Source organism: Cyprinus carpio, chromosome B13 (assembly GCF_018340385.1).
Source record: "Cyprinus carpio isolate SPL01 chromosome B13, ASM1834038v1, whole genome shotgun sequence".
Classification (NCBI taxonomy): Eukaryota; Metazoa; Chordata; class Actinopteri; order Cypriniformes; family Cyprinidae; genus Cyprinus; species Cyprinus carpio.
In genome coordinates, this window is record NC_056609.1 from 1,474,493 (window position 1) to 1,486,711 (window position 12,219).

The 12,219-nt window shown below is 36.0% G+C and overlaps 1 protein-coding gene and 1 long non-coding RNA gene across 2 annotated transcripts; both read left to right on the forward strand.

Moving 5' to 3' along the window:
- The first annotated feature begins 1,804 nt into the window (after positions 1-1,804).
- Positions 1,805-5,335, forward strand: etaa1b (ETAA1 activator of ATR kinase b). The gene is made up of 5 exons (XM_042737509.1): positions 1,805-2,188; positions 2,475-2,603; positions 3,010-3,067; positions 3,143-3,250; positions 4,135-5,335. Exons 1-5 carry the CDS (start codon positions 2,023-2,025, stop codon positions 5,333-5,335), a joined length of 1,662 nt encoding a protein of 553 aa, XP_042593443.1. The 5' UTR covers positions 1,805-2,022.
- A 15-nt stretch (positions 5,336-5,350) lies between these two features.
- Positions 5,351-8,974, forward strand: LOC109068662. The gene is made up of 2 exons (XR_006156228.1): positions 5,351-5,483; positions 8,923-8,974. It is a non-coding gene; the product is annotated as an uncharacterized LOC109068662 (long non-coding RNA).
- Positions 8,975-12,219: the final 3,245 nt, after the last annotated feature.

Sequence of the window (12,219 nt, forward strand, 5' to 3'; positions counted from 1 at the left end):
ATTTACTTCATAGTAATCATTAAACATGAACCATAAACTAAAGGGGGAAATTTTTACAATTATGCTAAACGGCATTTTAGTTGCTAAAAATCCCTTAGTAGATTATATACAACAAGTTTTTAAGCAGAGTTGTGATGGTTGATAATTTAGAGGACTTAAAGATTAGCATATCAAATATGATACTGCAAGCTTTATTCTTTATTCTTAAACTTTTTTCTTTACTTTTGTCACTATGCCTATTATAGTATAAAGAGCAGTTTTCCAGCTTCAGACAGCAATATTTATTTAATATTTAATACAAAAGCAGCACAACGTCCTTGACATTAATCCAACTTCTATAATAAATCGTTTCAGGTAGTGTGGTAACCAGCGAGAGTGTATTATGATGAATGTCTGAGAACTGTAGCATGTTTTTTTTGCTGCTGTGGGATAAACAGCTGAATTGTGTCCAGCAGGCATTAGTAATGCTCTACTGAGGACAAGCAAATGGATGGAAATCAATGGGCAGAAGACCAACAGAGTTGTGTTTTCAAAAGTATGTTTCCACAATTAAATATCTGAGAACACTGAGGTTTTGTAATGCGATCAAACAGAAATATTTATTGACAGAAAATGTTTAGCAAAATGTAAGAAATATGGGTAGAAGAAATATGGTATTTTAATACGGGCCTAAAGAGAAGTATACATCATGTTCAGAGACCCATAGAAGATAGTTGGAGAAGATGAAATGCTGATTTCACTTTCTAAAGGCATGGCCATATCTCTTTTTTTTTTCAGAAGAATTCCAGGAGTGGAATGCGATTTAATTTTTAAATTGCATACAAAGTGACGTGACATACAGCCAAGTATGGTGACCCATACTCAGAATTCGTGCTCTGCATTTAACCCATCCAAAGTGCACACACACAGCAGTAAACACACATACACACCGTGAACACACACCCGGAGCAGTGGGAAGCCATTTATGCTGTGGCGCCCGGGGAGCAGTTGGGGGTTCGGTGCCTTGCTCAAGTCGTGGTATTGCCGGCCCGAGACTCGAACCCACAACCTTAGGGTTAGGAGTCAAACTCTCTAACCATTATCTATTAATCTATTAATCGCAAATGATCTTGAAATTGATATTAAGATCAAATCTGTGCATACGCATGTTTTTTTGAGGCCACTGATATAAAATTTGCAAGAAGAAATTGTTTGTCACAGAACATTCTAGGGCCTTATTTATAAAGCGTGCATTTGCACCGATTTGATCTTAAAGTGTGCGTATGCTAAAATCCACCCTGATGTTCAGTTCAAGTTTCAAGTTTGTTGAAATACGACATGCGATTTCACCCTGTTGACCATTAGAAAGCTATATCGATGGCCAGTTATTACATTTATTTTTTTAACTTAAACAATTATAGTATAAATAAATATAATATTCTACATTCTAAAAGCATGGATAAACACATAAACACAAATACTGTTTATTATTATTATTATTATTATTATTATTATTATTAATAATAAATTTGTAGCTAGGCATTTCACTTTCTGGCATGTCAGGAACAGGGTCTGGAATCCTACAATACGCATCCATAATGTACTGCTTTACTCAATCAAAGAACAAAGGAGTGCACTTATTGTAAGGTAATCTTCGCGGTCATGTTTCAGTTAGGATGGAATTTAAGTGTATGTGTATTTTACTCCCGGTTGCATTATTTTAATGACTTTTCTTATGCACTTAAGGATTGTTGTAATACGTATTTAGAGCACTGCTTGAGTAGGTCAAACTGTTGTGGTTAAAAGCTGCAATGAGAAGACAAAGTCTCACGAGATGTCGCGAGATGCCAAGGGCCAATCAGCAACGCGCCTTCGTGTAAATGTTCAAAAAACATGGCGGTGATGTAGGAGAGCACTCTTACCTGAGTAACGTTACCCACGCGTTTTCTGGATCTAAACCAAATATCGCAAAGATTTTTTCCCACTAGTTCAACCAAGTTATGACTACTGGAGCGGTATTGTTTATACTAGTTAAAATAAGTCATGACCGACTCGAGGAACATCGGTGTGCGCCATGTATCAGATGCGAGAGAAAGTCCGAGCAGAACTTCCACAGTTTCCCAGAACAAGATGAAAACAAAGAGACGAATGATCGGACTCCAACAGTCCCAGTCTCCGTCTTGTCACACTTCATACAACTGTCGCAAAGGTAATACTTTTGTAAGACATAGCTTACCAAAACGCGTGTCAATCGATCGCAAAGCAGAAGATGATGTTTCTTTTCATAAAACAGTATTAAAGTACAGTCGCGGTGTCAGTGTACTGAATGATTATCATATTCGTGTTGTTTAAATGACACTCCAAGGTACTGCAGAGAATAGCATGGTACTACAGTGGAGCATGGCCAAAGTAACGTTACTCCTTGTTAGTGTCGACGTGAAAAGTTATTTACTCCATACTGACCGTAGTGTCGTAATTATTACTTTAATTCTCAGATTTTACCACCCCAAAACGCCGACCAAGAATCCGATTCAACGGTTGTTACAGTGGAGATTCGCCTAATGAGACTGAATTCTCTCAGGACATCATCTGGGACACCAACTCACCATCTCAGAACCTGAATGGCAAGTGTGATCATAAAACTTCAAGTAGTCTGTATTTATATCCTCTTAAAAATACTTTTTCATTTCTTTAATGAATGCAAACCAAAACAAAACGAGATTGTTCATAGCTAACAATGAACGATATGTTTCATGTTACGTAAAACGTAAGCTATTTCTAAGCAGTAAAATCAATAAAAAAGTAAATGTGTGTGTGTGTTTCAAGTCCAACTCAAGACACATTCATCTCTGTATTTGTGAATTATTTCACATTTCCTTGTCTCTATGTAAACTATAGCATGTTTATAATGGTATAAACAGTAGGTATATTTGTGAGCTGATTGCTGTATTTTATTGTGTATCATAGCATATTTTACAGAAAAGAAAAATGTAACTTTTGTATTTTGTATACATTTGTAACTGTTCACAGGACAAGGAGACGGGAGAGTCATTGAAATATCGGAGATTGTCAGTAGAATTGCACCAAAAGTAAGTATTAAAGTAAGTCAATATAGACAATGAAATGGAAATCATGCATGTCGTGGTAAATGTAATCTATGTTTAGTTAAGAAGGCAAATGAAGGGGACTTAGTGCTCCAGTGGATTGGAGATGGTGCCATACCCTGCACTCCAGAGATCAGACAGCCCAGAGTCCGGAGGATCCCAGCACGGTATGCATCCTATTATCAACGATGTGATGAATTTTTTTTTTTTTTTTTTTTTGGACTGTCATACATAATATGACTGTATAACCTGACATGCAACTGTATGCATATTTAATATTATAATTTGAACTTGACCTCTGCTGTACAGTTGTAGCACACCAACCATCTCTCCAGCATCTATTTCCCCATTACACCACTGGATCTGAGTTCACCACCGTGACTTAGTGAGAAATGTATTTTGAGGCTACTTGTCTTAGCAGTACCCCTGCTGTGGTATATTATTCTGGTCATACCAGCCATGTCTAGTGAACTGAAAAAAAAATGCTGTTGGATTTACTTTGAAACAGTTTTCACACTGAAATTGCTTGGAAATTTCTCAAATAATTATAAAGAAAGAGCAAGTAAAATTGAATTTAATGTGAAGTTTTGAAGTAGGGTGACTAAAATAGTATTTTCTTGTAAATATTATTATTCTTTTTTTCTCATTGTATAAAAGAATGAGTTAATGTCAAATAACATATTCATGATTACAGAAATCTTTTAAAAATCTACTGTAAATGCATGTGGCAAGTTTTTTTTAATTTTTTTTTTATTTTAGAAATGAACTTTTTGTATTCATGTTGGTTTCATTAGTTTTGAAAAACATTTATACCAATAAAGGTTTGGCTTTATGCCAATTTATAACTTCTTAATTTTTTGGCATTAAAAACAAAATTAATTAAAAATCAAAAGCTCATCTTGGAAGAGGTGTGCTCAGATCAGCATAAGTACCAATTGCATTTTTAGTGTGTATTTTTGTATTTTTAAATGAATAGAGCCATGCAAATGACATTATTTGGCACATTACACACAGAAATATTTATATTTATGTCCCCATCTCTTTGCATTAGGCAGAGCAATGTTGAGGACCTCATGAAACTTGCCAAGCAGTTTGACATCAATATGACTCGCCAGGACAAAGAGAAAAAACAGGAGAGCACACTCAATAAGATACAAAGTGATGGTAAAGCGACAATGGAAAGATCAACATCTGTCAAAGTCTCATCAGAACAACTGCCCAGCTGCTCATCTCAAGCCCGTCAGGAAGAGGCGGAGCTTCAGGCGTTGTTTGACGGTCCCACTCAGCACATAACTGGGAGGCTGAGCCCACAGTCAGTAAACTGCACACCAGAAAGCAAAACTGAACCTGTAGCACGGGCAGAACAAAAGTTCAAGAGCGCTCCTGTAGATGCACCTAAAACCACAAAGGTGGACTTTGATGATGACTGGGAAAACGACGATCTTCTGAATGACTCGTTTGTGTTGGAAATGACACAGAACCCAGTTCCTTTGAATGTAGCTCAGAAACCGAGCACTGCTCAGCCTGAGTCTTGCTCTAGCAGATGTAATTTTGTGGCCAAGGTTCAACCATCTGTAAACTTCTGCTTAGAGACTCAAAAGAGCATTAGAAAAACCAGCACCTTTACCAAGACACTTCCTGAAGTTCAGACATCTAATCAAAGCACTTTTAGATCAAAGCCGCCTGCTTCTGCCCAGAATCATACTACTGACAAGCTGCTAAAGATTTCACCTGTGGACCAAGTGAAGCAGCAAACACATTCATCCCAGAGCACAAGACCAGTTCAGCTTGAAGGAATCACCAAAGATTGTGGAGTTTCAAGTCAGGCTTCTTCTGCTAAGTTTGATGGGGTTTCAGAGGAGGACATGAAGTCTCTGTTTGATTCCGATGCTCTGTGGAATGACGAAGCAGAGGATAATCTCCTTTGGCAGGCTTGCGATGACATGGAGAAGTTATCGGCGAGTCAGGAAGAGCAAAGACATAACGAGGAGTACAAAAAACTTGCACAATACAAATCAAGAAGCATTGCATCTAAAGCACCTTCCACTTCTGACACCATTCGTGCTCCGACCACGGGCATCAACAATAAGAGCCAACCACGAGAACCCACAAAGTCCACACGCATCTTTGCCCGCTCAAATTCAGTACCGTGTACAAACAGCAGTTCTGGACTGAAACAGGACTGCAGTGTGTTGCCGGGAACTAAAAGTTCTTGCTGTTGTTTGTTGGGAAGTAGTGGTGAGTATTATTGAGGTGATGAAGGGGGGAGTGGTTTATTAACCCGGCCTGGTTCCTCACAGACTTCTAGGCCACACAGCGCAACAGTAGGAAACGCTTCTAACGTCCACCATTACACCTTCAAAAGACATCTGTCCGACTCCATGACGCTCACCAACAAAGGTAAGCTTTGTACGTTGTGGCACCTAAGCTCTGAAATTGCATCATTGAATACTCCTACAGGAGATGACTGTAATAGGCAAGTTTGCTTAACCTGTTAAAGGAATAGTTCAAACATAAATGAAAATTGTGTCATCATTTACTCGCCCTCATGTTGTTCCAAACCCTTTTGACTTTCTTTCCTCCGTGGAACACAAGGGAATGTTTTCAGGAATATTCACAATGCTCTTTTCAATTCGGTGGAAGCACACCAGCAGCAGTCTTTTTTTTTCTTTTTCTTTTTTCCAAAAAGACATTAAAAGCATCATAACTGTCGTCCCGTAGACTCATGCACTCCAAGTCTTTAGAAGCCATTTATGTGATGAACAGACTCAAGCAGTGCTAATCTTGTCAACAAAGGAATTGATGAAAATGTTAGTTCACGAAGAGCTTCTTTTTTTTTTTTTTTTTTTGGTGTTAATGAGAACCAAGACAATTGTGCATCATGATGATAACTGAAATTATTTTAATTAAAACTGGGGCCCAATTTAAATTTATTTTTTTCATAAAGTTTTAGTTTGACTGGTTTCATTAAATTTTAATTAGGGCTGCACAATTAATCTAATTTCTAACCGCGATTACAATTATGGAAGCCACAATTACGTAATAGTTCAAAGCGGCAATTAATTGTTCAAAGTCCACTTATGTTATTCTGCGTGCTTAAGATGCGTTTTTTTTTTTTTTTTTTTCTACATGTTATCTTAAGGGTTTTCCCCATTATTTTAATTTTAGTTTTGGTATAACATTATAATACTATATTCATTATAATACTGTTTTCTATTTTGATTATTTTATTTTGTTCTGGATTTATTTAATGCAAATTTTAAATTTTGTACAGACTTAATATTTATCCTCATATTTCATCTTTAAAATTAACAGACACTAGCAGATTTCACAATTGTTGTGATAATTGGTATTGTCCTACTTTTGATTTATTCATTTATTGTGAGTTTTGTTAGCTTATTAAAGACTAGACAATGGAAAATACTTGATTATACCCTTAAAAGAGACTATATAAGAGTCATATTAACTTAAAAGATCATATTAACAAAAACAATGCATCACTTCTTTCCAAACTTTTTTTTTTCAGGCGCATACACTTACACAGTGTATATTTAAAGTATCAAAATCCTGAACTTGCACATGAATATGATGTTTAACAAAACTCTTAATCATTTTATTGCACATGAATATGATGTTTAACAAAACTTTTTAAATCTTTTTAACTGTTACTTTGGATACCGTTTTAGTCATGTTTTCCCGGCAGTGTGTAAAATCCAAAGTGTTTCCACACTTGAGATTCAAAACTTTTTAACTGAAGAGGTCTGATCCCTGCTTCCGTCATGGTTTTGCTTTCTCGGAATGGTTTGTGACATATTTTAATTCATTTGTCATGCTTTTTTTGTTCTGTGTTTTATGTATGTTGTAAAAAACAAAAACAGGAAGGCGGCACTGTATACATTTTGCCCTCTGTTGGAATTAAAAAGTGCTAACTTCTCCCCATCACCTCTTTGGAAAAGTAAAAGAATTAAATCTAAATCAATTCTGAGGTAAACCAATCGATTTTTAAATCGTTTTAAAAAGAATCGCGATAGTTAGATGATTCGATTTTTTTTCTCCCATCCCTATAAAACATACTGTTTACAAACATGACAAGGCCATTGTATGCTTTTATTGGATAAGACAGTATAGTAATCAATCTCAGGTTGGTGGAGGCAACTTATTACTTAGCTACAATTATTACAATAGTGTACTCGTCATAACGTCATTTTTAGGAGATGATCTTTCATTCTCATCTCACACGTTTTGGTTGAATGTTGATGCTTGTTTAGTGTATAAAATATTTGAATATTATGTTTATTGTTGCACTTTCTCCTTGAATAAATAAGACGCCATTTTAGTCACCGTAAACTTGACTAAATTTAATGAATATTACAATATGAAATTTGACGTTTAGATGATATTTTTGTCAAAAGACAAAAACTATGACTAAAACAAAACAATGTTAACACACGTCCTGAGTTCCCTGAAAATATTTCCCTTGCTGTCACTCTTAAATCTCATTTTGACTTACACGTTTTCAAACTTTTTAACATTGGTTATGAGAAACATGAGAAACCAATGCTGTTGGTGTTAAACCGGGCAAGTTTGAGTGTTTGGAAACCTGAGTGAGATTTTAGAGATACAATGGAGGGACATATTTTGAGAGTAAATCATTTCAAGTTTGTTTCTCTTACAAAACTTTAGAGTGACTTATGAAAAAAATATTGGGTAACGCTTTAGTTTAGGGGCCAATTCTAACTATTAATTAGTTGCTTGTGAGCATGCATATTACCAGTGTATTGTCTGTTTATTAATACTTATAAAGCACATATTAATGCCTTATTCTGCAAGCCCATATTTCAGATACCTTACCCAATACATAAACTTAACAGCTACCTTACTAGCTATTATTAAGCAGCACATTAGGGGTTTACTGAGGCAAAAGTCATAGTTCAGTGTTTCCCACAGACTTACACTCTATGTGTGGCGGCACTTCCCCTGGGGGAAATATATATGTATATAATGTAAATATAAAACAGCAGAGGGACTTATTGAAAGTGCAAATCCATCCTCTGCCAGCAGGAGGTGCTTTAAGAGCGGCAGAAACAGCGGTTTCCCTGGTAACGGCTGTAATCAAAACAGCGCTGCGCTCATGAACGGTACTTTATTCATGCATTATAGAAAAGTTTAAATAAAAATGACATCAAGACTTTCCTGAAGACAATCGGTTCCCTTCAAAAAAGATACATTTATATAAAAACACCCGTGCTGCGCTTTGTTTTTTGAAATGTGCAGTGCTCATGTTTATTCAGCAAATTCAAAGCATTTTAGAAAATCTATTTTTTTATGTTCCATTGCAAAAAGTCAGTCATGAGGATGAGTAAATAATGTAATTTTAATTTTAGGATAAACTATTCCTTTATCTCTTATGGTTGTCCTCTGATGTACTTATTGCAGTAGAAATATGGGTAACATTTTAGATTAGAGAATACTGTTCCCTGTTAACTAATTGCTTATTAGAATGCATATTTTACTATATAAAGTAAACTTATAAAGCACATATTAATGCATGGCCATATTCTAGATCCCTTAACCCTTCCAAATACCTAAATATAACTACTATAACAACTACCTTACTATCAATAAGCAGCAAACTAGGAGTTTGAGGGAAAACTCTTAAATGAATTATGAATATGTGTTTCCTAATCTAATGTGTTACTGAAAATGTGACTAGTAATTCACTTTTATGCTGTACTAAACATTAAAACTCAGGGATTCCAGATCAGACTTTTAAAAATGTACATTTCCCAGTTCAATTGCACATAATCATAACAAAACTTTTGTTTTTGTTGTTTTGCAGTTTTTATTTCGTCCCATACGACAGCCAAATGTTCGGCTGCTGAGATTGAGAGGAAAAAACAGGAAGCAATTGCGAGGAGGAGATTACGGATGCAGGCTAGCCAAAAAAACGGAGCACCTACATAAAACACCACAGAGGAGCCTGTACTGTACTGAATGCCATGGATGTTTAGAGCTCTAAAGAGCTTAATTATGCAATGAGGGCTGAGAAACATATAGCTATATAAACTAATTAAGAGTTTAACACTAATTTGTCTCTTTGAAGGAGATGTTACTTGAAGATTTCTCATGCTCAATAATGTTCTGCAGTGTTATATCTGTCTAACTGCCAAACTAAATGACTATAGTTACAAAAAAGCAGTTTCTCGCACATTACGGTTCCGTTATTACAGCCCAGTATTGTCAGTAAAATTAATGGCATATGTCTGCAAGGCTTTTTTTTTTTTTTTGGTCAACATTTGTTGAGACATTTCTCACATGTGAAAAAAGGAACAGACTTAGAATTATGTCTAACAAATGTGAGGTCGCTTTCAGTTGGTCACATGATTGAGTCTAGTCTTCTGATTATAGTGTTTACCTGTTGAAAATGGGGGGAAAAAAACTTGAATTTTCGTAAATCAAGCTAAAGGTCCTAGGGATCGTTCTTTTTTTATTTTATTTTTATTTGTTGTGTTTATGTTCCATTTTTTTGTTCAAAACAATTATCACAGTATTAAAAGAAGCAAACAAAAGGAAACAAAACGTGACATTGTATATTGTTGCTTTCAAAAATCTCTATTAAAAACATTTTGAACGTTTACCGACTGAAGTCTTTGGGTCTCTGTCTGTGCCTAACAACGTAATGACTTAATTACATCCAGAAATGGAGTAGTTCAGATGTCTAAACCTCATTCATAACAAATTACCTTCTTAATGTGTAATGCTCTTGAATATAATCTTTTGAAAATGACATTTTCTAGGCTAATAATAAAATATCACCCTCCACACCTGGTTTATTGTATATGTCACAATGTTAGTCATTGTGTGCCTCGGGGAATGTGGGCACATCGTTGGGATCGGGCCCCTGGCCCTTCTCAGGTGTAAGTCCCGCAGGTGTGTGCGTGTTTGGACTCCGCCGGTCGAGACGAAGCATAGCGTATTGTAGCGTAAACCCTCCTCTCCCGCTCAATTACTGTAAATCAAATGCCACAGTAATTTGGCAAGAGGATGAGGACTTTTTTATTACTGTGATTATGGTTATGATGATGACTACAATTTATTCCAAGCAGATGATGAAAACGCCGGGCCCTACAGGTGTTGAGTTCATACAATATAGAAGTTGGTGAAGGATTTTTCTGTAATGTGGCATTATCAAGCTGCTGTGGAACAGAGTAATGGGTGTTTCGGTCTTTTTGCATCAAAAATGGAGAGCAATTACTGATTATTGTGATGGATCCGTGCCATGCAGCAGGAGCGTACTCTGGTATCAAGCTGTAGTAATTACGTCAAATTACTGTGCCTTGGTGCCAGATGCAATTTGCATTTCAGCATACTTGTTGGTTTGGGCAGAAACAAGATAACAGCTCTCAGACTAACCAAGAAGGAAACTCTAACTGTAAATTAGAGTTTGGGGACTAAAGTGTTCTTGAGCAGATGTCAATGTGGTGTCTTAAAGCTTAGTGTACAGTGCTGATATACTGCTGTCCCAAGAACTAACAACACCTAATCTTTTTCACTCACCTGGCTTTTCAGTGGTGCCCGATGTAGTGTCATGCCCCCACTTACCAAAGTCAAAACCAAACAGTGAGAGTCGACGAAAGCTGCTAATTTAAGCTCTGACAGAGTGTGTTATCTGTTTGTTAACAGCATTAGGACTCAGTATGCGTGACATTCGCCAAGTTTAAACTTCTTTGAACTTCAACAACCTAGGAAATTATAGGTCTTAAAGGGACAGTTCATCCAAAAAAATATGAGTTTCTGTCATTATTTATTCACTTTCATGTGATGCCAAACCCATATGACGTTGGAACACAAAATGAAATGAATCTTCACACAGGCATTTTCTATAAAATGATACTTTATACATAATATTTTTATGCATTCTATATTTCTGTATCATAAACTCTTTCCATTTATTGTTCCATGAAGTACTTTTAACATCCACATAACTTTTTCATTGCTTGCAAGGTTCTATAGAGGAAATTGTTATTTTTTTTAGACTATTAAAATGTTCTTCGCACTAAGAAAATAACTGAAAGGTTCTTTGGGGAACTAAAAATGATTCTTCTATTGAATCACTGCAAACCCCCCTCTTGGAAACTTTATCAAAGAATGTATTTTTTCTATAAAGTAAGTTCTTTGACCCCTTCTGCCAAGTTCCAAAAATAAATAATAAAAAGCTTATTATTTATTATGGGGTTTTTCAATTTATGTGTAAACAAGGTATGTGGTAAATATAAAAACGTGATGTAACGATGCAAAGCTGGTTGAAAATCTGTAAATTTATTTTTTAGGAAGATGTGGAATAGCCTGTAGCACAGGTGGCATAGACTTAATATATCTTGAAGCTATACAGGCAGATTCTTTACATTTTTCCTTTTGTGATCCACGTTAAAAAGAACCACATACAGGTTTGGATCGACATGAGGATGTGAATAAATTCTAAAAAAAAAAATTCTGTGTGAACTCTCCCTTTAAGCCCTTGTCATGCCATAATCATCATATCAAGTGAGCTTTTCTTTTTGAACATACACGGTAAAGAAAACATGAGATACTATCTAACAATAGAAGATTTGATGGTTTTCCCATGCATTATCCCATGCTAGAAATGGCTGTTGTTGTCATAGATTACTACACGAAGGTATGACTAACACACAAAACAGCGGAGCGGGGGCGCAGGGGGCTGCAGTTGTCATCAAGCTAAATGAACTGTGAATATTTTCACGGTGCGTGTCATTAGCAGCTTAGATTTGTTTCAACAAGGCTTACCTGAGGGCTCTATTCATTGGCCCCCAGGTATGAATGGGCTAATGCACACTCTAAAGCAAAGCCTTCTCCCCTTCGCAGGCATCTCCAAGCTAAAAGAAGCCTCATGTTTTCTCCATTATGAGAGCATTCCTGCACAGACAGGTCGGTCAGTAGATTGCACATGGAATATGCTGAATCCACTCATTTGAAAACAGCCATTATTATAGTATATACAGTGGGTACGGAAAGTATTCAGACCCCCTTAAATTTTTCACTCTTTGTTATATTGCAGCCATTTGTTAAAATCATTTAAGTTCATTTTTTCCTCATTAATGTACACACATCACCCCAT